Here is a 26,596-nt window from a genome sequence, read left to right as displayed (position 1 = left end):
TTTTCCTTGACCAGGGTTGGACATAAATTTACAGCCTTTGTCTCTTTGAACCCCATTTTTCTGTTTTGATGCTGTCTTTCTTCACTTATGCTGACCTGGTCTTTAAATGTATTGTGGACATTTTGTCTCCTCCCACCCTGTGTCTTCATCACTCAGACACAACCAGCTACCGTAGCCACGCCCACTCAAGAAGGTGCCTAATCAGCAAGTTTGTCCACACCGGCGCGCCGTATTGGCGGTGGCAGTGCGCAGGCGCAGTTCCCGCCTCCCAGCGGCGTGTTTCTTTTTCCGGGGATTCCCAATATCCTGGCGGGTGGACTCGGCTTCTTCAGTCAGCGCCTGGCCGCGGCGTACCGGGTTCTCCAGTCCTTCGTGCCGCAGGACCCCAGCTTCCCGGGCCGCTGCTCTGGCCGGTTCGCCTCTGCCGTCAACAGACCCATGGCCGAACGTGGGGAACTCGATTTGACCGGCGCCAAACAGAACACCGGAGTGTGGCTCGTCAAGGTGTGTGCGCGCGGCTCCGGCTTGCGCTCCTGCTAGTTTAAGTAGTTTAAATGACTTGAGACTGTCCCACTCCGTCCGCCTTTTAAAGTTCTCTACAGCCGTCTCGTTAGAGCCACACACATCTTCGGAGGCAGGAGTCGTTGTGCTAGTTTGCAGACGAGGAAGTTAATTGAGGGACTTTTTCGGTGTCTTTGCGACTTTGGAGTCCGAACCTGCCTGGTACAGATTCCTTTTCCCACCATGTCGTTTTTATGGGGTCCTGTCCTGGTGTTCTCCGACTTGAGTGGTGTATTGTACCCCAGACTGAAGAATTTCTGTATCTTCTTTGGGTGAAAGTGATTTTAGTCACGAGTCTGCATAGAGAGGTTGAGTGAAAGCTTCTGTACAGTTTTCTCGTCCAGAAAGTAGAACGGGTCCCTGTTGGCCCTTAACGTGTTCTTTTAGGTTGATGGCCCTTATTGGAGTTCCCAGGAGAGCTGAGAGAGCTCTGAACTCACGGAAGCAGAGGCCATTGAATTGGAGTGTTCTTCTAGAGCACCGCCGTCAATAAGTGTTTTGTTTTTTTTTAACAGCAGTCTTGATTAGCCCCGAGTGAGCACAGTATTTGTGCTTTCCTTTTCCTTTTTTTTTTTTTTTTTTTTTAAGATTATTTATTTTGAGAGAGCGAGAGCGCGCGTGCAAGCAGGGGAGGGGCAGAGAGAGTGGGAGAGAAAGAATCCCAAGCAGGCTCGGGGCTGTCAAGCGCAGAGCCGGTGGCAGGGCTGGAACTCAGGAACCGTGAGATCAGGACCTGATCTGAAATCCAGAGTCCGGCGCTGAACCGACTGAGTCACCTAGGCGCCTCCCAAAGTTTATTTCTTTGCTTTACTTTTACGTATTGAAGAGTGTTGCCTCTTAGGGGAGCTTTAGACACATGTATGTTCAAAATGTGATAATGATGGTCTTTGAAGTGTAGGACCTTTGGTTTAATTTTTTTTAACTTTTATCACATGGCTCGGTATTCATCGGTTAAATCAGGCGCTTCCTGTCCACCTCTCGAAAATAGCTCCCTTATGAGCAGTTGGTAGCATGTCAGACCTGTACTATATTTTTCAAAGCACTTGTCACAGCCTAAAGTGATTGTGTACTCATGTGTTCGGTGTTGGTTACCTCCTTCTCTCTAGTGCCGGTGCAGGGTGCACTCACACAGTCACATTCCATGAAAACGGAATCTTTTCTTGTCTCAACCAGAATTGTGTTTGGCACATGGAATTGCTCAACATATATGTAATGAATGAATGAACAGTCTCTTAGTTTTTATTCCTCAACTCCAGCTTTACTCTCTGGTGCTCATTTGATCTCACAGCTATATCAGTATGACCTAAAAGGCCAGGGTAAATTTCTCCTATTGTATTTCTCCTGTTGCATGCCCAATGGAGGAGAATCATTAAGGAGGAAATCTCCCTTGCAGACTGAAAGAGCTTGAAAAAATAGTGGAACTTGAGATGATGCATTAGTTCTTGGAGCACAGTAAATGCTCAGTGAATATTGTTTGCCTTACACGATTTGGATGGGTGGCCTGAGGCATTAACATAGTATATTATGGAGAGTGGAACAGAAGTGCAAGACTGAAAATGCATGTTAACATGGTGTGTCCTGTAAAACAAAGGAGATTATTATGCCTAGACAAGAGGGTTTGTGTAAAGAAAGTTGGGACCATATACTTATCCTGTTGTGAAATGGGGATGTCTTAACTTTAGTCTACAGGAAGTGAGGAACCTTTTGGAGGGTTTTGAGTAAGGCAAAGATGCAGATAATTCAGGGGGGCAGGGGAAGCTTGAGAGGAAGATTAGCAGAGTCAAAATTTAAAAAAGTCACATGGGGCGCCTGGGTGGCCCAGTTGGTTAGGTGTCCAACTTCGGCTCAGGTCATGATCTCATGGTTTGTGAGTTTGAGCCCCACGTTGGGCTCTGTACTGACAGCTCAGAGCCTGGAACCTGCTTCAGATTCTGTGTGTCTCTCTCTCTCTCTCTCTCTCTCTCTCTCTCTCTGCCCCTCCCCCACTCATGCTCTGTCTCTCTCAAGAATGAATAAACTTTCAAAATAAAATTAAAAAATTAAAAATTATCACGGCATCATAGGTATGTGATAAGTCTGAGGAGTTAGGGAAACTTTTTCAGTAAAAATTGTCGGGATATGGTGACTAACTAAATGAAGATGTGAAAGAATACAATCTAAAATGAAATTTAAAAAACATTAGTATTTTCTCATGTATGGGTATTTGAATACCTTTTATCTGTTTAAAAAGAACTCAACAATTTGTACTTCTTTTTTTTTTTTTTAATTTTTTTTAACGTTTATTTATTTTTGAGACAGAGAGAGACAGAGCATGAATGGGGGAGGGTCAGAGAGAGAGGGAGACACAGAATCCGAAACAGGCTCCAGACTCTGAGCGGTCAGCACAGAGCCTGGTGCGGGGCTCGAACTCACGGACTGCGAGATCATGACCTGAGCTGATGTCAGACGCTTAACCAACTGAGCCACCCAGGCGCCCCTCTTTTTTTTTTTTTTTTTAATGTTTATTTATTTTTGAGAGACAGAAAGAGCACGAGCTGGGGAGGAGCAGAGACAGAGAGGGAGACAGAATCTGAAGCAGGCTCCAGGCTCTGAGCTGCCAGCACAGAGCCTGACATGGGGCTCGAACTCACAGACTACAAAGTCATGATCTGAGCCGAAGTTGGATGCTCAACCGACTAAGCAAGCCATCCAGCCATCCCTGTTCTTGTTTTGTAAAGTTAGTTGTTACATTACTTATTGTTTGCAGTATCACAATTTCTTCCTGTCAACTTGGCATACAGTATATCTTCTTTTTCCAATCTTATATATTAAAGAAAATAACAGGCTTGCACATAGGTCTTTCCAGGGTGTGAAAGGACTTTCTTGCCAGTTCTTGTCCTTTACAAATTTATCTCTGAAAGATGATGAGAATTGGTAGCAAATGCTTTCTGCTCTACAGTCTACTCATGTTCTTTCTTTGACAACTTTAAAAAAAAAAAATATTTTTTTATTTTGAGAGAGAGAGAAAGCAAGCAGGGGAGAGAGAGAGGGGGGGAGACAGAGAATCTTGACCAGGCTCTACACTGCCAGTGCGGAGCCTGAAATGAGGCTCGAACTCACGAACCATGAGATCATGACCTGAGCCGAAATCAGGAGTCAGATGCTTAACTGACTGAGCCACTCAGACACCCCCTTTGACAGCTTTTGTTTCTGCTCCATTAAAGGAGACCCAGTAGACAGTGGGGTTTGATTTGAACAGCTCTCAGGTATTTTGAACTTGTTTCATTTGCCCCGGCCTTAGTATCCAGTGTGATTTTCATGCCCATACTTGAGCATACTTGGATTTTCATCTCTGAATTATAGGAATAAATTATATGACTACATCAGATTGTAATGGTCAGTTTCATTTTCAGCTTTCCTTGTGTGATATTAAAATATAACCTATTGATTAGAAAGCGTGTCTTTGTTTTTATCCAGTCAGAATTTGTGAATAGAATTACACACCAATTTCAGGTCTGAGGTGCCTGGGTGGATCAGTTGGTTACGTGTCTGACTCTTTTTTTTGTTTGTTTGTTTTTACTTTTTTTTTTTTAACGTTTATTTTTGAGAGACAGAGACAGAGTGTGAGTGGGGGAGGGGCAGAGAGCTAGAGAGAGAGACAGACAGACAGACAGACAGTATCCAAAATGGGCTCCAGGCTCTGGACTGTCAGCATAGAGCCCATTGCAGGGCTCGAACCCACGAACCGTGAGATCATGACCTTAGCTGAAGTCAGCTGCTTAACTGATTGAGCCACCCAGGTCCCCCGAGCGTCCAACTCTTGATTGTGGCTCAGGTCATGATCTCACGGTCATGGGATTGAGCCCTGTGTCATCAGGCTCTGCACTGACAAGGCAAAGCCTACTTGGGATTCTCCCCCCTGACCTTTCCCCACTCATTCTCTGTCGCGCTCTCTCTCTCTCTCTCTCTCTCTCTCACTCTCACTCTCACTCTCACTCACTAAAAATAAACTTAAAAGATTTCAGGTCTTTTCTCTTTATGTTAATATTTTCACTATAAGTAATACTTTGAGTTCTGTTCTTTGAGGATCATTTGTTGCAAGATATGTAAATTTCTTTCTAGAGGATCTCAAAGTTTATGGGCCATCTTGTACCTATTAATTCCATCACTAGAAAGGCATAAAACAGGATAAATACAGTAAGGTATATACACCTAAGATCTCTGACAGTTTTGAGCAGGAAAATAGTTGTTTTTCTGGCTGGAACAGGGGAGGCTTCATGGGGAAGTTTACATTTAAGAAGAACTTATGAAATTGATAAGTTTAGGAAAAACTTCCCAACACTGCTGGTGAGAACTAGAGTGTGTTCCGGAAAAAGCAAATGTAGTAGAATGTGTCCCAGAATATCCAGTACCTGTACTGTTCTGGCTTCATGAAATGCCATTTCTGGGAGTTTTGAAAATCTTCAAAGACTGATGATCCAAACAGGTTTTGATAGGTAATAGACACGATTGAATTTAACTTTATGATAGATGTCATCTGCTAAAACATAAAGTCACAGTTTTTACCTTGTCAGGAAGCTAGTCCTTTGTAGTTTGCATTACCCTGTTCCTGTCGCCCAGTCTGTGCTGTTAGGTTGGCAACTGGTCACAACACTGTTACACACCTTATACCAAATCATGATTTAAAAATTATAGGATGTTTAAAAATATTTTAGCCTAGTTGTTTGGCTTCCATATTTAGACTTCTTGAAAAATCATCTCTAGTTATGGTTGGCTGGAGGGTAAGGTACATGATGGGAAAAAAGGAGATAAAGCTAGCAAGGTTATTAGGAGTGGTGGGATTTTCATAAGTAGTGAATATCATACCGAGACCTGAGTTATAACAAATGCGACCTCTTTTTGGGGAAAGAACAAGTGGAGGTATTTAGAAAGTTTGCAATAGGTCTAAGCAACAGCTTTCTAGCCAGGAAAAGATGTGTTTCTAGCATAATCAGTCTTTTCGGCATTTTGACTCATGTTTGTTGGAGAAGAGGATCAGGACAGAAGGGATGGACATCATCCCCAGTGAATATTATGTCCTTCATTCAACAACTGAAATGCCAGCAAGTACAGCTTCTATTTTTTTCATAGATAGGTAAACCATTGGACATTAGTGGCCAGAGAGAAAGCTGTATACCAGAGAGAGATGCTACTGGAATGGGTGATACCCCTAACCCTTGCAGGAGAAAAAGGAACTTTCATATATGCCTAATATTTTATACAAAGCAAACCTGGGAAGTAGATACTTACTGTGTGTTTTTCAGACGATGAAATTGAAGCTTAGGGAGGTTATTTTACTCAACCATGGTATAGTGATTTAAATTTAGAGATCTGTTGGGGTGCCTGGGTGGCTCAGTTGGTTAAGCAGCTGGCTTTTGATTTCGGTTCAGGTGATGATGCGGTTTGTGAGATTGTGTGTGGAGCCAGTTTGAGATGCTCTCTCTCCCTTCCTCCCTGCCCCTCCCGCACGCACTCTCGTGTGCGTGTGCACTCTCCATCTCAAAATAAATAAATCAACCTAAAAACACAAACAAATTTAGGTCTGTTTATATGCTAAGATGGGAAATGTCCTTTTTACAGCTTAGGGCTCTTTTATGAGTTATCTCCCTGGGGAATAGAGGTGATGTGGGGATTTCATATCTGTGACCTTGGGTCTTGTCAGCTCCTTATGGTGATCTTCAAAAAACATGGGAGTAAAAGCTCCTGTCATAGATTGGATTTCCTGGGAAGCTGATTCCAAAATGATTAGGTTTAATAGGGAGTGCTCTTGGGATCATCACCTTGGGAAGGAAAAAAACAGAATTGGGCACAGGGTATAATGCAGTCTGTAGGAGAGCTGAGGAGGATTCCATAGGGAGCCCTCCAGGTGTCATGAGTTGGGGTGAGGTATACCCTGTATTGACCAATCATTGCATGTGGTTTGTCCCAGGAAGAGTGCATGAATTTGGCAAAAGGGCCTCTCTTCAGTGAAGGCAATGTGAAAGAGGGCTAACAGCTAAGGGCTAACTTGTGGCCACACTCGCAGTAGCTAGGAGGATAAGGCCTTTGGTCCTAAATGGGGAAATGGTTGTACTTACAGTGTCCATTGCAATGCCCTTAATTTGCTTGTATTCTGGGAGAAACAGGGTTTGGAGACTAGTAGTTGGGGAACTGGACATTTGCTGAAGCAAAGTTGGCAGAGAACCTTAGGGGAGTAATGTCTATACATGTCACCTTAGCACCTTGGCTCCAAAGTCATGGTTGACCTTAGTACTCTGCCTGCCAGGACTGAACCGGTGGGCGAGTATATTCATCCCACAAGCTTTGATTGCTGGCCATTGTGCCAGGCTCCGAGTCTTTTATGGTGAGCAGAAACAGACATGGCCCGTGCTCTGTGAACTAGGATTTATAGTCTACCGCAGGAGACACACATCAATCAAATATTAGTCCTAATGAAAACAGTTACAGACAGATAAGGACACCGAAGCCCCGAATACTGTTCTGTGGGTGTGGATAATAAAGGAATTTGACTTAGTTTAAAGGGTCAAGGGAAATTTCCCTGAGGAAGTATTGCTTAAGTGAACCATTTTCTGTCGCTGTTTTTGGAAATCTGAGAAAACATTTCCTTTTGTGCCTATTATCTTGTCTCCATCTAATTATCTTTAATGACTGTGGAGACGGTGGAAACAACACATATCTCATACGTGACATGTTGACAAGAGTGTTTTGGGAAAATGTACAAGAGAGTAGAATTCCGGTGTTCTTATAAAAGAATTATGTGAGGACATGATATGTTAATTAGCTTGACTCTAGTAACCAGTTCACTATGTATATCAAATAATCATGTTGTATACCTTAAATATATACAATTTTGTTAAAACATAAAAGAAAAGAAAATGTTTTAAAACTTCAACCCTTCAAAAAAAAAAGTTTTTTTTAGAGGCTTGGGACCATATCAGTTTTTCTTCCCCGTCTCCCTCCCTTTTTTCCAGACTTAATGCTGATGGGCTGGAACTCCTGGGAAGCTCATTTCCATAAGTTCTTGCTTTTGAGTTATGTGTATATGATTGACATACTATCCTCATTGTGTTCTGTTTTTCATCAAAAGGGTATAGAATTTTGGCAGCCTTTTGAATTAAATAAGCTGGTGGGGTTCCCTGGGAATTTACAATTTTATTATAATGTTGACAATGTAGTATGAGTTCCAAACTTATTTTTATCAATTAACTTCTGAAGCATATTCTTTTTTTAAGTTGTCAGTTGCTCCGTATTAGATACAATGTATTGTAGTGAATTTGATTTCTTTAAGAGAGAGAGTGATGCAAATGGGGTAGAGGCAAAAGGGGAGAGAGAGAAAGAGAGAGGGAGAGAGAAAGAGCATATCTCTAGCAGGTTCCACCATGCTCAGCGTAACCCTGGGATCATGACCTGGGCAAAAACCAAGAGTCGGATGGTCAACTGACTGAGCCACCCAGTCACCCCTGAATTTGATTCTTAATTTGTTTTAGTGTATGATGTATATTGTACTTAGAACTTCTGGTTGTTTGGTGGCCTAAATTGTCATCTTTAGCAGTTTGATCAGAGGCTCTTCTGACCTGGTTAATGTAGTAAAGAAGTGTGGTCCCCTCAGGTGTTTCTGTGCTCTAAAATATTTTTGTCTTTTCTTTATCTTAATAGCATTTCAGAGAACCAGCAATAAGGGACAGAGGCAAACTGGAAAATGATGTACTTCACTATTGGTGTCTTTCTTCCTTCCCCTTATTCTAAGGTAGATCTCTGAAATAGGTTTCTCTCTGAGAATGCAGTGAGGTATGTTAAAATTAAATTCTGTATCGTAGATGTATCCCAGTAATGCCACCATTGTTAACTGCTGTCATTTTTATTACATTAACATTAGCTCATGTTTCTTCAATATTCAGTTATTAAAATAACTCCTTCTGCAAAATGCCAGGCTATTCTAGCTGCTAGGGATATAGCAGTAAACAAACAGACAAAATATCTGCCTTCTGTAGATTACATTCTAATGGGGAGGGAGAAGAGATGGTAAACAAATACATATATAGCAGGTGATAAGTGCTCTGAAGAAAAATAAATAAGGTAAAATGTATAGAAAGTAGCTGGGGATGCTGTTTTAAATAGGGTGGGGAAAGGGCCTCACTGATAAGGTGGTCTGTGATCAGAGACCTAAAGGATATTATGGGGGCATGCCCTCCAGATATCTGGGGGAAGAGTTTTCCAGAGATAACAGCAATTCAAAGGCCTGCAGACAGGAGGTGCTGGTCCGTGTGGTTAGAGTCAAGGGAGTGAGAGAAAGTAGAAGGAGATGAGGCCATGGGCTAGCAGGGGCCTGAAACATGCAAGACATTATAGGATTTTTACTCTGAGTGACATGGGGAGCCAGTAGCCGTAGAGCTGGCAACGTGGCACGGTGATTATGGAGCTAGACTGCCTAGGTTAGAATCCTGGCTTCACTAGTAATTGTGAGAACCTTGGCAAATAATAACTCTCTGGTCTCATTTTCTTTATCTGCAAAGATGGGATAATAATAGAGTTGTTCTGAGGATTAAGTGAAGTAACATTTGTAAAGTGATTAGAAAAGTACCTGGCTTGTAGTAGGCACTATGTACATGTCTATTAAATAATTGAAAAGCTTTGAGCAGAACAGTATCATTTTACTTAATGTTTTAAGATGATGACTCTGGCTGCTGTATTGAGAATAAACCAGGTGTGGACAAGAGTGGAAGGTAGGAAATCGGATAGGAGGCCAATGTGATTATATAAAAAGTGATGGTGGCTTGCATTAGGATGGTAAGCCTGGAATTGGTGAGAAGGGGTTGGAGTCCTAATACAATTTGAAGGTATTGCTGACTGGATATGTCATTCAGTTGGATGTGGAATGTGAGATAAAAGGAGCTATTCAGTGTAACTCCACGGAGTTTCAGCCTGAGTACCTGGAAGAATGGAGCTTTTGCTGAGACATGGAAAACTGCATGAGGAACATGTTTATGATGGAGAAATTAGAGTTCTGTTATGGATATTTTAAGTTTGAAATGTCTAGTGAATATTCAGATGGAGAGTTTGAGTAGGCAGTTAGATATATAAGTTGGGATTTGGGGGGAGAGCCTGGATTTGCTCTAAATTTGGGAGTTGTCATACAGATGGTATTTAAAGTCACGAGACTGGATAAGATTACATAAAGTTGAGTGTGGGTAGAGAAGAGGAGTGGTCTGAGGACTGAAACCAGAGCCTTTTAAAGGTGAGAGGCCAGGGAGATGAGAATCTAGATGTGTCGGGACCTGAAAGGAGAGGCCAGAGAAATATGAGGAAAATCAAGAGAGATTGTGGTGACTTGAAGCCAAGTGAAGAAAGTGTTTGAAGGAGGAGGAAACAGTTCTCAAATATTGTTGAGTGGCGTTAAAGATGAGGATTAAACATTGACTTGGCAGTGTGGAGATACTTGGTCAGTAGGGTCATCAGTTTCAGTGGAGTGGTAGAGAGTAGAGCCTGTCTATAGTAAAACAAAATGGCAAGGGGGGAACTGTAGTCAGCCAGCAGAGACAATGCTTTCAAAGCGCTTTGCTGAAAAGAGAGGCAGAAAAATGGGACAGTGTATAGAAAGAATTATAGATTCTGCTCTTAATAGATGTGTGATCTTGAAATTAGCAAATTTGCTCATCTTCCTGTGCCTCAGTTACCTCATTTGCAAAATGACTCTGTGGGTCAGGAGTCTTGGCAGGGCTTAATTGGGTCTCCTGCTTCAGAGTCTCTCCCAGGTTACAGGCAAGGTGTCAGCCAGGGCTGGAGTCTCATCTGAAGTAGTAACTGTGGAGAGATTGTTTCCGAGTTTTTCTCTGGTTGGCAGAATTCAGATCCTCCAAGGTTATTGGTCCGAGCATTTATGTTTCCTGCCTGCCTGTTGGCTGGAGCCTCTCCTTAGTTTTTTGCCACCTGGGCCTCTCTAGCTTGGCAACTTACTTCATCAAAGTGTGCAGACTAAAAAAACAAGGAGAGAAGCAACACAGAAGTCACCATCTTATGTAACCTAATCACAGAAGTAATATCCCATGTAGAGAAAAATGAATCCTCTTGCACTGTTGGTGGGAGTGGCCACTTTGCAAAACAGTATGGAGGTTTCTCAAAAAGTTAAAAGTAGAACTACCCTATGACCCAGTAGTCATGCTACTGGGTATTTACCCAAACAATACAAAAACACTTACTCAGAGGGATACATGCACCCCTTTGGTTACGGCAGCATTATTTATAATAGCCAAGATATGGAAGCAACCCAAGTGTCTATTGATTGATGAATGGGTAAAGATGTAGTATTTATATACACAATTCAATATTATTCAGCTATAAAAAAAAGAATGAAATTTTGTCATATGCAATGAGTGACATGGATGGAGCTAGAGAGTATAATACTAAGTGAAACAAATCAGTCAGAGAAAGACAAATACCCTATGATTTCAGTCTGTGTGGAATTAAGAAACAAAACAAATGAGCAAGTGGTGGGGGGGGGGTGTGGAGAGATAAACCAAGAAACAGACTCTTAACTATAGAGAATAAACTGATGGTTACCCAGAGGGGAGGTGAGTTGGAGATAGAGGTGATGGGGATTAAGAAGTGCACTTGTTTTGATGAGTCACTGGGTGACTCTTGATCTCAGGGTTGTGAGTTCAGGTCCCATACCGGGTGTGGAGCCTACTTAAAAAAAAAAAAAAAATAGACATGAACAAATTTTGTAGCCAAAAAAATAAAAATGAATGGAAACAATTAATTAAATAAAAGAATAAAGGTATCCTAGCCAAAGGGGAAGGGGAGTAACATCCCATCACCTTTGCTATATTGTATTGATTAGAAACAAGTCACAGGACCCCTTATCACTCAACAAGAGGTGATTACACAATGGTGTGAAGGTCAGGAAGTGAGTATCATTGGGGGGCATCTTAAGAGTGTTCCTGCCACATGTGGTAAGCACTCTAGTGTCAACAGTCATCGTCGTCGTCATCATTCTGATGGGGGGATGATTAGAGGAGAGAGGAAAGAGAGGGTAGAATTGAAGAAAAGATGTCCTTGATCAGACTACAGGGGAAGAAATTCAGGGCACAAGTGGAGGGATTGGCCATTGTTCATGTATTGTTTTTAGAGGGGAAGTCAGGATAAACGGCACCTGCTTTGGCTACCTGGTAGATTTAGAGGTGCTCTGGATCCTCTTTCCCAGTTGGTAGAGGAAGTCAGGTTATCAGCACAGAGAGAGAAGGAAGGGAGAGGTGTTGTGGGTTTAAGAGTGAAGAGAACCTGTGACTCATCTGCGGTGGGAGAGTGAACTGACTAGGCAGATGGAGTTAAATTGCCAAGCATCTTGAAGGGCTAACTTGATGTTAGTGGCCATATATTTCAAGTGAGACTATTTGGCATCACTGTGTTTTTTTCCAGTTGCTCAGGTGCAGTGTGGAGAAGTAACACAAATCAAATCAATAAATTAATTAATAAAATAAGTAGCAGATAGATTGGCTTTAATGAGGATTAAGTTTCTGCCAGGCCAGTATGATGGAGGAGATAGGGGCAAGGAAATGATTGTAATGATGGGCTGTAAGTCCTTTAAGGAGCGAAGACGGGACATAGGCAGCTGAGGAGCAGTGTTTAGAGTCAGTGATTTGAAGGGATGAAAGAACTGTTGAAGTACTGAGGAGAGAGCCAGGAAGATAGGAGATAGTGATTAGAGTGATTGCTTGAAATACAGATTGTGGAAGGGACACTGTTACGGTCAGGGAGGAGGTCTTATGGCATCTATATATGTAGAGGGCTCATTTGAACCAGGAACTTGGAATATGATGGAGAAAAGACACCAACTTTCTCCTATGGACTTTATTAAAGAATATGGCTGGTCTTCGATAAATTTTGGTGTAAAGAATGCATTCATAATTGAAGAAATACCATTAGGATCTTCTTTTGACCCTTTTGTTTCTGATTTTTTTTCTACTGTATATCCAAACAAAGCACTATAATTTGTTTGATAGTTAAGTGGTTCTTGTTGCAAATGAAATCTTGGTAAATAGAATTTTTTTTCCTTTCTTGTTTGGAAGCTCTGACTCAGTTATGCATTGACGTCCGTGTTATCATTCCAAGATTACTGGGGGAAATAACAGTGACACCTGACACCCATTGAGTACTTGCTTTGTGTGAGGTATTATGCTTCATGTGGTATCTCATTCCTTACAGCAGGCTAACCTTGAAGGTGTGTACTGATTCCAGAGTTTAAATTACCTCTTAGAAGAAATAGTAATGATTCTAAAAAAAAAAAAAAAAAAAGGGGGGGGTGGGGGGGCCGCCTGGGTGGCTCAGTTGGTTAGGTGTCCAACTTTGGCTCAGGTCAGGATGTTGCAGTCTGTGACTTCCAGCCCCACATCGGGCTCTGTTCTGACAGCTCAGAACCTGGAGCCTGCTTCAGATTCTGTCTCCCCACCCCCCGCCCCTCCCCCACTCCTGCTCTCTCAAAAATGAATACATGTTAAAAAAAAATTTTTTTTTAGAAATAGTAGTGATTCAGCATGTATTCTCTTAACCTTTTTGGGAATTAACCCCCCCTCCCTTTTTTTAAAAATTATGTTTATTTATTTATTTTGAGAGGGCAAGAGCGAGCGCGTGCATGTGAGCACAAGCAGGGGAAGGGCAGAGAGAAGGAGGGACAGAATCCCAAGCAGGTTCTGTGCTGTCAGTGAGTGCAAAGCCTGATTCAGGGCTTGAACTCACAAACCTCGAGATCATGACCTGAGCTGAAACCAAGAGTCAGACACTTAACCAACTGAGCCACACAGGTCCCTGGGAGTTAAATATATATCTAGTTACAAATAGATGCTGGATCCAGACTGCCTGGGTTTGAATCCTGACTCCATCATTTACTAATTATATAACCTTGGCTAATTTATATAATCCCTGGGTGTCCCAGATTCATACTCTGTGAAATGAGGGTAATTAACAGTACCTACCTTATAGAGATGTGAGGATTAAATGTGTAAAGGTATGGAAAATGCTTATAACAATGTCAGGAAAGTAGTAAGTAGTATATAAATGTTAGTCGTGATATTTAATCATTTATTTCAGCAGATCCTTTATCTTTGGTCAGAGTTATAGTCTTAAGCACAATAAAATTTGATTTTTGAACTCATCTTGAACTTGGTGGTATCTCTGAATAATATCATGTTAGAGTGTTATGCCCCTCTGAGAAACATTTTCTGGTAGCCTTTCTCATGTCTGAACTTTAGGACTTACTTGGGAACATAAGTTAGCACTTTGTTTTGTTAAGTTTTTTGACTAGCTTTAGTTTTGTGTCACCAGCTTGACTGACTTCAAGCTCTTTGAGAATTAAGATGATTTCTTAGTATCCCTTATAGTGCAAAATGTATGAGAGTGTGATACTTAATGATCAGTTATAACAGGCAGAAAGTAACATAGAAACATTATATCATTTTATGTTGAAGAAGTTTGTTAGCATCTAAAACATAGTCTTATTAGTGTTTTATTTATTTTTGTAGGTTCCTAAATATTTGTCCCAGCAATGGGCTAAAGCCCCTGGAAGAGGTGAAGTTGGGAAACTGCGGATTGCTAAGTAAGTTATTTATTTTTGACATCTTAAAACGCTGGTTTTTGAAATGTTTATAAATGCTTTTACAAGTGATAACAGTTCTTTTTCAGATGGGGAATTTACCTGGAAAATGAGAATGAGCACATCAAGGATTGTCAAGAGATGGTTAGGTGCGCTGTGAGGAGTTGTGTGTGCACATGTGTATTTGTGTGCATGTGTATAGATGTGTGTGCACGCACACACACACACCCCTCTCTAGTGATAGGTGTAAATATAAAGTCAGATTTATTGGTAAAACTTACTGGCAGTGAAGCAGCAGAGTATGTAGTTCCCTCATCCCTCCATCTTCTCCACATCTTGTGAAGATGGATGCTTGGGTTGGGCATAACTAGATGTACCCAGTAAGTGCTTCAGTAGAAAGACTTTGCCATGGTGTCACCGTGTCTATCTATAGAGGTATTGGAAGAGGGTAGGGAACACCTGGAAAACAATGTAAAGGTTTAGTTTCCTGATTAAAGAAATGACCTTGTTAGAAAGGGAAGCCTTTTTCAAAGCTCAGCTGGTGTCAGCCAGAGGCCTTGCATTCCACTCTGTTCATTCAGTCTTAACTCTAATCAGATTTTCCTGCCTACTACTCCATTGGAAGAGCTCTAGTTGGTCTCCAGTGCCTTCCTTTTAGTTAGTTAGTTAGTTAGTTAGTTAGTTAGTTTAGTTAGTTTTTGCTTCACTACAAATCACCCCCAAATTTAGTGGCCTAGAACAAAAACCTTATTATTTGCTTATAATTCTGTGGAGCATTTCTGTTTGGGACTGACCTGGCCTTCCTGGCTAGAGTGGCTTCACTCATGTGTCTAGTGGTTGGCTTGCTCTCAGCTGGGACAGTGGCCGTGTGTGTTTTATCTGCGGCATGCTCGTTCACATGATGGTGAAAACTCCTAGAGCAAAAGAGAGAGAAGTCCCAATACACAAGCACTTAGCAAACCTGTGTTTGCATCATGTTTGCCAGAGTCCTCAGGATGCAACTCATAGCCAAGCCCAGGTTCATGGGGAGAGCAATACAGTCTACCTCCTGGTGGGGGTCACTGCGAAGGATTTGTAGTCCTTTTTTGCAATCTGGCACATCTACCTTCCGAAATCTAATAAGAGTCACCTGTCAGCCTTCTTAATTGTCCTTCAACAGAATTTTGACATAGTGATTATTCCAATCCTCCAACCCTTTTTTTCATTTCACTTCTGGGACACCACTCCTGATTGTCGTCCATAGGGGACTGTTCCTTCTCAGTCTGATGCTGGCTTCTTCTCTTCATCTTCTCAATCTCTAAATGTTATTTGACCCCAGGGTTTTCTTTCTAGTTTTTTTTTTCTTCCTTTGTTCTGACAGATCTTTTAACCCTTCATTTTGTTTTAACAAGATGTTGATTGGAAACAGGCATGGTTTTATATCCAAAGTTCTAAAGTTAGGTAAGGACAAGTAATATCTTATTTTCTCAAGAGATGGTTACACATTTAATAGCAGAACGAGGCTTGAATTCAGGCCTTGAATTGTAAGAAAACTCCAGTAGGTTTCTGTTGTGGCTCTGTCACTTACTATCAGTGCGATTGTACAGGCCACTTAATCTTTTGAGTTTAGGTTCCTTATGCCTAAAGTTGCCTGTTTTGCAAGGCTTTTTTATGAATCCAGTGAGATAGTATGGAAATAGTTGTCATTTATTTGCATATGTAACTAGAAAATTAACATATTTCTGGAAAGTTGTAGATAAATAACATTTTTTGGTGAGTTATCATACTTTTATTGAAAGTATAAGGGAATGCAGACTTTGCATACTTTTAATTGAAATCTGGGGTGATCTTTTTTCTTTTTCAACATGGAATCCCTTATAACGCAGATAATTACCTACTATTTCAGTTGTGGACTTCAGAATTTCTTATAATTGGCTTTACTGAAAATGGGAGCCACTATCAAGATTAAATCTCAGCAATATGTCACTGAAGAAAGGCAGACTACAGGAAAAATGTATTTTAATGGTGGACCATGTTGTTTTATGTAATAACTATACTAGAGCTCAAGACCTGGGTTCTAGTCCTTACTGGCTATTGATAATTATTTGGCCTTAGCTATCTAAACCGTAGCTTTTTTGTTTGTAAAATGTGGATAATAATGCCTTACCAACCCATAGAGTGTTTTTGAGCAAAAACAGCTTAGGGTTTGTTAAAATGTTTTGTAAACTCAAATGTTGTCCTTTTTCTGCCGTGAATATTGTGTTCCTCAAAACCTCTGTGGGAAGAAAATACCTGGTTGAAGAATGTAAATTTTTTTTGGGGGGGGGGTGTGTGGGGAAGAAGGGACTAGTATGGGAAATGGGATAAAAGCTGAGGTTCAGGAAACCTCTGCGAGCTCTTTGCTCCGTGAAGTAAAGGCAACATGCTAAATCAGCAACGGTGGGTATGTTGCAGTTTTATCAACCTTTGCTGGGGAGAAAATTTCAAGATCTGCATGGTGCAGTTGTTCATTCATTCCTTAATTTAGGGCAGACAGTTTACACAGTTGCATCTAGTATAGGGTGGCCATACCCCTGGGTTTGCCTGGAATAGTCCCAGTTTACATGTTTTCCCTATGCAGTTATTAATAGTGTCCCCGCTTTTACTCTCTTGAGTATCCTGGTCTTGACAATAAACTCTTTGCTTTTAATGTTATCAGGTGTGCATGTACTTTTTTTATGTTAGCTAAAGGACCTGGCAGATCATCTACCTAACATGAAATATAATCAGTCTTGTCTTACAGAGCTAAATCCTTTTAACGATGAGAACAGCTTTATGGTAATTACTAACATTGCTATAGAAATGCTTAAAAACACCTTGTTCCATGGTAGGTCTCCTGGCTGGCTGTCTTGTTTGTGCTATTAATTCTCTTAGTTTTCATTCCTTATACTGAGTTACTAAATTCACTATTAAATGTAGGGTGATGAGGAATGGCTTTGCAGTGCCTGTGACTAGGTTATCAGGATTTTAATTGGTTTAAAGTAGATATGAGTCATAGGGTTATGTGGCTATAAACAAAAGGCTCCCTTAGTAGATGTTTGTTGTTTAGGATGAAGTGGGATGATAATCTCACTCTTCTCTTTGCCACTTAGCATATGGTGCAAATATTAAGTTCAGTTCTAGTGCTGTACTTAGAGACATGGACAGATAAGTTCCTTTAGTAGAGTGAGACAAGGACAAAGAAAAAACTAAAAAACTCAGTGTCCTTTGAGGAATATTTGAAGGTACTATGGCTGTTGAGAGAAGATTTAAGGCAGACCAGGTGAAACCATCTTCAAATATTTTTAAGGCTAGGAGATACATAGTCAAGTATGGATTCTTAGAGGAAGATTAACCAGTTTATGGATGATCTGTGTGACAAAAAAAAAATATATATATATATTTGGGTAAAGCATGAAAACAAGGTTTTAAAGAGCCAGTGTGACATAGTGGCTATGAGTATGGACTCAGGAGTCATTCAGCTCTGGGCTTTATCTAGACCTTGTTAACTTACTAGCTGTGTGACTTTCGGTAAGTTGCTTACCCTCTCTGTTTCTTCATCTATTAAAAGGTTGTGGTATTAATACTTCAGGGGTTCAATGCATGTAAAATAGCCAGTAGTGTTTACCTACTGTTGTGCCACATACTGCATAGTACAGACTCTGTGTTGTGTATGATGTGTGGGTATGGACCTCCCTTCCCCGGCACATCTCCCAAAGGTAAGCAGCAGCAGTTTGCAGTGCCTTAGATAGGCCAGAAGCCAGGAAGGTCTGTGTGGTGCGGTTGTTCATTCCAGCAGAGACAGTGCTGTGGAGTAGAGGAATTGGGAGAGGCAGAGGACGGGGAGAAGACATGCAGGTGGGAGTGCAGCTCTCCCCAAATTGGTTCCGTTTACACCTGAAAACAGGAGAATCCAGCCTGTTGTAACAGCTGGCGACATTGGGGCCATTTCTCTTAGGCAGTTTATGCAATGTTTCTAAAGCATTGTACTTGGATTATTTTTATACCTTTGGGCGTGTGATGTGTACTGCGTTTCAGTTAGCTTACGGTTTTACTTTAGGTTAAGTTTTGTTTTTTTTTTTAATTTAAAAACTTTTTTTCTAATGTTTATTTTTGTTTTTTTTTTTTAATTTTTTTTTAACATTTATTCATTTTTGAGACAGAGCATGAACGGGGGAAGGTCAGAGAGAGAGGGAGACACAGAATCCGAAATAGGCTCCAGGCTCTGAGCTGTCAGCACAGAGCCCGATGTGGGGCTCGAACTCACATACCGCGAGATCGTGACCTGAGCTGAAGTCGGACGTCCAACCGACTGAGCCACCCAGGTGCCCCAATGTTTATTTTTGATAGAGAGAGAGAGAGAGAGAGGGAGTGTGAGTGGTGCAGGGGCAAAGAGAGAGGGAGGCAGAATCTGAAGCAGGCTTCAGGCTCTTGAGTTCTAGCTTTATTTCTAAACACATTTAACAGTTAGGGTCATATGGGGGCCCACTAATAAAAAATATGTGGACAAAAAAATCAATGAGATGTAATTTTTCTGTTATAAAATTGACTAAATTTAGAAAACCTTACTGTTGATAGGAGTTTAAATAGGTGCAAACTTTCTGAAGGCCAGCCTGGCAACATATATATGTGTACACACATATATGACACACTCACATGTATTCACACACACATTACTGCCCAGAACAAAGTAGAATAATAATCCTGCTGTTTTCTCTGCCAGTTAGCTACAGTGCCAACAATTCAGTTCTTGGTGCTGCCCTTATAGAAAGACACAGACGAACTCATCCAGCAGTGTGGGACTGGGATAATGAGAAGGCTAGGCATATTAATAATAAAATATTCATGCTCTTGACCCAGCATTTTCATGGCACATAGCTTCTAAAAGAAATAAGTTAGTGATGCAGAGATTGAGGATATTCATTTCATCATTGTTATAGAGAAAAATTAGTAACATTCTCAAATTCTGTAGCAAGGAATTAATGAAGTAAACTGGGGACATTTTGAAATTATTTAATACTTTTTTTTAATTTAAAAACTTTTTATTTAAAAACATTTTAATGTTTATTTATTTTTATTTTTATTTAAAATTTTTTTTTAATGTTTATTTTTGAGACAGAGAGAGAGTGCAAGTGGAGGAGGGGCAGAGAGAGAGGGAGACACAGAATCTGAAGCAGGCTCCAGGCTCTGAACTGTCAGCACAGAGCCCGACATGGGGCTTGCACAGACCGCGAGATCATGACCTGAGCCGAAGTCGGATGCTCAACTGACTGAGCCACCCAGACGCCCCTAATGTTTATTTTTGAGAGCGGGACACAGAGTGTGAGTGCGGGAGGGTCAGAGAGACAGGGAGACAGAATCTGAAGCAGGCTCCAGGCTCTGGGCCGGCCACACAGACACCAACGCGGAGCTTGAACTCACAAATGGTGAGATCAGACCTGAGCCGAAGTCTGATGCTTAACCGACTGAGCCACCGCCCCCAAAAACTTTTTCATTAAAAAAATTTTTTATTTTAATTTTTAAGTAGGCCTATGCCCGGTGTGGGTCTTGGACTCATGACCCCGAGATCAAGAGTCCTGTATGTTCCACTGACTGAGCCAGCCAGGCACCCCAGTATTTTCATTTTAAAACAATGTCAAGCTACAGAAAAGTTAGTCAGAAGAACAGTATAAAGAACTTTTGTGGTTTTTTGGTGACTACAAAAAGGACATTCTCCTACAGCAATCACAGCACACCCCTCCAAATCAGTAGGTTAACATCATACGGTACTGCCTAATCCTTAGACTTTATTCAGGGTTTGCCACTTATCTCCAGACTGTTTTATAGCAAAAGGATCCAGTCCACAACGTTGAATTACATTCTGTTGTCCGTTCTCTCAGTTTCCTTAAATCTAGAACATTTGGAAGTCTTTGATCGACTTGTATACTGTATAAGTGTCAACATGCTTGATGTTTACAAGGCTGTTATTTTATGTAATTTGAGTTTGATGTTTCTTCATGATTAGATTGGGGTTATATACCAGGTGAAACTGGGTTCTTACTGTATTTTAGCAAGGTTTATGTGTTTTCATTTTGTCCCATTACTGGTAGTGGTAACTTTGATCACTTGATTAAGGAGCGTCTTCTATGCTTTTTCACTGTAAAGTTACTCTTTTCCCTTTTATAATTAATATTCTGTGAGGTGGTACTTGGAGACTATGTATATATTCCATGTCTTTTTTTTTTTTAATTTTTTTTTTTTAACGTTTTTATTTATTTTTGGGACAGAGAGAGACAGAGCATGAACGGGGGAGGGGCAGAGAGAGAGGGAGACACAGAATCGGAAACAGGCTCCAGGCTCCGAGCCATCAGCCCAGAGCCTGACGCGGGGCTCGAACTCACGGACCGCGAGATCGTGACCTGGCTGAAGTCGGACGCTTAACCGACTGCGCCACCCAGGCGCCCCTCCATGTCTTTTTTTTTTAATGTTTATTTATTTTTGAGAGAGACAGACAGAGTGCAAGTGGGGGAGGGGCAGAGAGAGAGAGATAATGAGAGAGACAGAAAGAATAGAATCCAAAGCAGGCTCCAGGCTCCAAACTGTCAGCACAGAGCCTGATGTGGGGCTCGAACTCACGGACTGCAAGATCATGACCTGAGCCAAAGTTGGACACCTAACCAACTGAGCCACCCAGGCGCCCCTATGTATTCCTTTCTCATCAGATTTTCCACTTTATTAATTTAGCTATGTTAGTGTGAACTCATGGATTCCAGTTTTAGTCAGTGAGTCACAGTTTGTTACTATCATCATTTATTCTCGTGTTCAAATTGTCCAAAATGCAGCCACTGGAAGCTCCTCCTAGCCCGGTTCCCATGCCCCTTTGTAAAGTGTGCAGTTCAGTAGTGCAGCCCCATGGCCTTTTGGCATGTCTTCATCATTCTTTGAGCACTTACTTTTTGTCATAGAAAAACGGTTTTGGACTCACCTTGCGTATTTCTGTCAGAGCCTGGAGTCAGGCATTTCTCCATGGAGTCCTAGTTCTTCTTCTTCTTTTTTAATGTTTATTTATTTATTTTGAGGGGTGGGAGGCGGGGAAAGAGGGAGAGAGGGAGAATGAGAATATCCCAAGCAGGCTTCACGCTGTCAGCACAGAACCTCCATCTCTCGAACTGTGAGATCATGACCTGAGTGGAAATCAAGAGTCAGACGCTTAACCCACTGAGCCACCCAGGCACCCCCCCACACCCCTTTATTTCCTGACCCTGCTAGGTTCTGACACACTTCTTGTTGAAGCATTCCTCTATAGGGATGCCTTCCTTACCCTCCTGGGCGCTGACACCTCGCCCCAGGCTATCCCCTCAGCCCCAGGCACTTGCTTTCCATCCCATTCGGGTTATGCTGCCTCTTCTCAACCCAGTCTTCAGATACCCACCTTCCTTGGCTCCATCTAATGGTTTTTGAGCTGACTTTTCAAGAAGGGAATGTATGAATAGGAATTAAAACCAACAAAAAATCCTGGAGCACAGTTAAAGACTTGGTATTATTTGGTTGCTTTTTTTTAACCTTCAAAAAGGGGGTGTTTTATTGGCTGTCAGTAATTAGTGAAAAGTCTCCTCCCATTGATGTCAAATCTGAGAAGTATTTAAAAAGTGTAAGAAAAAGACAATTTTCTAGAAAGGCCAGAGGAACTAGATTGGAGTGTAAAGGAATAGTGGCGGGGTATTGAGAAGTGGACTCAGAGTGATGAAGGACTGACTGCACAGCATTGTGAGGCATTCAGTGAAAGGGTGGGCTACATGTTCACTGCGTTCATTTCTGAGGATATTACCGTGTTTTACAGTAGTTGATGTTTATAATTTTAACCACAGGTTATCATGAAAAAGATATATTTTATTGGTAATATTGAATGACAAAAGGTCGTGTATACTTCATACATTTATATGCCAAGACAAAAGAATATCTAATCCTTTAAAAATAAGTCTTAAGTCTTTTTTATTCTAGAAAATTAACTCATCCAGAGTTCATCAATCTCTTATCATTCCAGCCAAGATGATGTTATAAATAAATATATGAAAATAAAATTGTCATCCCCTGTTGTGTTCTGTAATTGCATCTGGGTGATTTTCTATCCCCCAGACTGGAAATGTCAGCATGATCTTTAATCAGTCCTTTTCCCCTTGCTGCCTACTTCCAATCATTTCTTCTTCTGTCAGTTCTGACAGCTCAGATATCCTGCCACACACTCCTCCTCTTTGCATTCTGCCATTGCCTGGTTAAAGCCTTCATTACTTTTTTGTGAGTTTTTGCATTAACCTCAATTCAATTCAGTAAACATTCTGCAAGTGCTTTCCCTGCATCTTTGCCTTTATTTTGATTGCGGCACCTCTGTCTGAAAGGTTAGCTTAATTAAATGTCCCTAGAAGCCAGGTCCAGGAGTAATAGGGAAGGGACTGCAATGAATTCATTGCCTGTCTGTGCATGTCAAAGGGATTATTGTCATACTGAATTGAGGGGTGGGTGAGGGCACTATCGCTGCCAAATCTTCCAGTCTTTTGAGAGGAGCTGCAAATGCATATTTTTACATGAAATCTTAGAATTTTTTCACTTCTCTTTTAGGTGCTTCCCAACAAAAGGGTGATCAACATTGCATTTTAATACGTGAAAGACTCTGAGGAGTCCTGCAGTAAACAAATCTGTTTAAGATTCTGGATTCCTTAGTCTGGCCCAAGAGGCTCTTTACCACTTGACTCAAGCCTACCATTCACTGATGTTAGAAAGAATGTGCTAGATCTTCTCACTTCTGTGTTTAATTGGATTACTCTCTTAACCTGGAATGCCTCCGTGCTGTTGACCTCATCTCTCATTTAATTTGTCTTTTGCTAGCTTTCTCATCTGCATTTTCCTGACAGCACGTTGTACCTGTCATAAAGTTATTATCCTGTTTATGTTGTTCATGGATCGAATCGTTTTGCATTAAACTAGGACCTTTGAGGACAAAGACCTGTGTTCATACTGTATACCATGCACTTGGCACAATGCCTAATGTTTGTAGACACTTCATCACAGAATGAGTGGTTGAGCCTCTGAGTGAAGGCAGGTTGGAACTCAGTCTGGTGTTATGGAGAAACAGTAGTTTTCTAACTGGTCTTCATATCCATTTTATATATATTTTCTGGTGCAAGTTTCTAGGAGCATATTTTATACTGTATTCTTTTGTTCATGCAATACATGTGGCTCTCCATTGCCTAAGGAATAAAGTCCATGCTCTGCACTGTGATATTCAAGATATTCTGTGGTCTAGCCTCAGTTCTCCTTTATAGTTCATCTCCCACTATTCCTTAGTTTGTACTCTCCGAGCCAAATGTGACTACATTTTCATGATCAGACTCTTTGTGGCTTTGCTCAGCTGATACGTCTGATACTATTTTCCTGTCTCAGCCTGTTGAAATCCCAGTACCCTTCAAGACTTAGCTCAGGCTTTCTCTTTTGTTAAGCCATTCCTCAACTCCTAGAATGGAAGAAATGGTCTCCTATCTGATCCTGGCACATTGGGATTCTCTTAAACATTAATTAAAATTTATCTCTTGTAGTTATGGATATAGCTTTTATTATCTTCTGCCTGGGAACAGATATTACATCCAGTACTTTGCTTAGAGTAGATATTTAATACATGGTTTTTAAAATTAGACTATTATATAGTATGCAGAAATAAAGGTAACAGTAACAAGATCATTACTTGGATAAACTGTTATTAGGACAGGTTGCAATAGTGTTAAGTGATATAAACTTATAACATGTACACAGGGGATTAATGTGGTTTTTATTTTTACCAAATGATTACAAGTAGGTTAGTTGAGGAGAGCCAAGGGTAAATATTAGTTGATATATGTAAATGCTATATTTTATGTAAATATGAAATAGTGTTATTTCTTTTAGTTCTTAACATACATTTGAAGAAAACATGAAATCTAAATAAAATTCTTTCCTTTCTTTTAGGAATCAAGGAAGGACAGAGGTAAGATTATTTCTATGAATATTTTATTGAAAACGTGAGATTATTTTACCATGTATTAGTAATAGTAAAGAGAACGTGGTGTTTGCATTCTGGAAAACTACATCAAAACACTGGCTGATGGTGAGGAACACGTAACAGTATAAATGTCACTTTTGTGTGAATGAATGGACTCCTTTCTAGTCGTTCATTCTTAGCATTTTTCTGCTTTGACCCAAAATATCCCTTCACTGGGTACTATGAGGCTTATTCTTGCTTCAGTATTACTCGAATATTATTTCAGTGTGGCAAAGGCATTTGGTCTGGATTTTTCAGGGCTTTAGGTTTTGACCCATTAAGTCCAGGACATAATTATGGTACCTATCACATACTAGAGAAGTATTTAATAAATGCTTTATGGCCTTTCCTTTGTGGTTGGGAGATTAGTATTTTATGTTTATAAATCCCTTTGATATAAAATGTGAGGTTCCTTTGGGGAGAGCTGGTATGTAGTAAAAATCCTTGTGAAAAAACGTCTACTACGTCTTTTTTATTCTAAACCTCAATATTGAATTGCCTTTGTAAGTATTTATTTGTATTTTTTAAAGTATTCAAAAATAAAACAGCACCATGTACTCCTACAGCAGTCATTAAGACCTAAAAAAGAAATACATCCCCTGCTTATGGGAATGTTTAAGCTTTCTAGTAATAGCTCACTTTCCCCCCCTTTAAGTTCAGTCACCTTTTAAATACTCTTATAATATTCATTAAGCAAATACTGTTTTCTTTCTATGTGCCAGGCCCTTTGGTATATATTTATTTATATTATATATTTAAGTATATACATTTTGTAAGGATATAAATGTAAGAAGATAAAATCCCTTGACTTCAGAGACCTTAGGGGAAAAAATTTATTCCTGTTTTGGAGCTAGAGTTTCTTCAGCCATAAACCAGAGAAAAACATTTGAAAGCTGTCACCCATCTTTATAATGGTAGATTAGCCCCATTATTCTGACAAATGGGAATAGATTCCCTTTTTATGACTAAGTATTAAGGATTTTTTGATAAAGTTTTAGAAAAATGTTGAATAAAACTGAGGGCTGATGGGGGGTGGGAGGGAGGGGAGGGTGGGTGATGGGTATTGAGGAGGGCACCTGTTGGGATGAGCACTGGGTGTTGTACGGAAACCAATTTGACAGTAAATTTCATATATTAAAAAAATAATAAAAGAAAAGAAAAATGTTGAATAAAATGACTAGAAATTGAGGTTCATATTTTTAAAAAGGTATTTGATTTATAATCAGAATTTCTGTGAAAGATACTTTGAATACATAAGTCTGTTGTAATAAGCTTTTGTTAATGTGTCTGTTAGGTGTCATTTACTTTGAATGAGGATCTTGCAAATATTCACGATATTGGCGGAAAACCAGCTTCTGTCAGCACCCCTAGAGAACATCCATTTGTCTTACAAAGTGTTGGAGGACAGACATTAACAGTCTTTACTGAGAGCTCATCAGGTAAGTGGGAATAGAATTATTTAATGTGATTCCAGTACTTGTTATATAGATGATGTGTCTCAAATTACACTTTAAGGTCATTATCAAGGCTGCTTTACCTGTTGTTCTGTCTACCTCTATTATTCATTTCATGCTATTTGTTTCTGTACTTTCCTGTGATTAATGAAATTTTGGCTGTTACTCGAAGGGTTTAATTTCCATTTGGGGCATGAGGAAATAGAACAAAGCAGATGGAAGAGTCTGGTGCATCAAGCTGTCTTCTAGGATGTTGAAGAAACAGTATTCTGAGTTTTGCCAAGATAAGGTCATACTTTCCTGTTTTGGTAAATTGATATTCAGCAACTATAAGTTGTGTTTAAAAAAATACTGCTTAATATTAGGGAATATTTTAGTCTGAATTTTTGCCTTTGTAGGTTTCAGTTCTAAGAGAGCCTTTTTAGTACCGAGATTTGAACTGTTTTTACTTGGTTTTGACACTCAAGAAGCTCTGTGTTAAGTACAGTTTGTAAATTTTGTGTGTTTGCTCTGATATTCTACCAGTTCAGTAAATCAGGAGCAAGTGTTTCAGTTTGTGCATTAGAGAGGGAGATTTTTTGCAGCATATGTATATGTTTATTTTCATTGTTTCTTGATTTTTCACCTTCTCTGAATGTAGAATATTACTATTAATGTAGCAGGGCAACTCATTTTAATGGAGCTAATTTCCTATATCTAATTTAAAAAGTTTGTTGGTTGTGTAAGGAAAATGATTTGTGATTTTGTCATATCTGCATTAAACATTACAAAGAAGGCTATAAGAAATTATAGTATGTTAAGGATGTTATTGTTATAAAAAAAGAATATGTTCAGATAAATTTTTTGTGATGTCTTAGAATACCAGTAGCTATAAAAACTGATCTAAAAAATATTAGTATTTTCCCCCACTTTTAATGTAGAATGTAACACAGG

At 40.2% G+C, this 26,596-nt stretch overlaps 1 protein-coding gene across 1 annotated transcript in view; it reads left to right on the top strand.

Annotated features, from left to right (window-relative positions):
- Nucleotides 1-205: 205 nt before the first annotated feature.
- GTF2F2 (general transcription factor IIF subunit 2) overlaps nucleotides 206-26,596 on the top strand; it is a 155,704-nt gene continuing 129,313 nt past the window's right edge. Inside the window, exons 1-4 of the mRNA XM_047872605.1 lie at nucleotides 206-504; nucleotides 14,094-14,167; nucleotides 24,137-24,155; nucleotides 25,504-25,648. Coding sequence (XP_047728561.1) covers nucleotides 439-504; nucleotides 14,094-14,167; nucleotides 24,137-24,155; nucleotides 25,504-25,648 — 304 coding nt within the window. The 5' untranslated portion in view covers nucleotides 206-438. The remainder of the gene's footprint in view (nucleotides 505-14,093; nucleotides 14,168-24,136; nucleotides 24,156-25,503; nucleotides 25,649-26,596) is intronic.

The sequence above is a fragment of the Prionailurus viverrinus genome, chromosome A1 (assembly GCF_022837055.1).
Source record: "Prionailurus viverrinus isolate Anna chromosome A1, UM_Priviv_1.0, whole genome shotgun sequence".
NCBI classification, from domain to species: Eukaryota; Metazoa; Chordata; class Mammalia; order Carnivora; family Felidae; genus Prionailurus; species Prionailurus viverrinus.
This window is presented reverse-complemented; position numbering and strand designations above follow the sequence as displayed.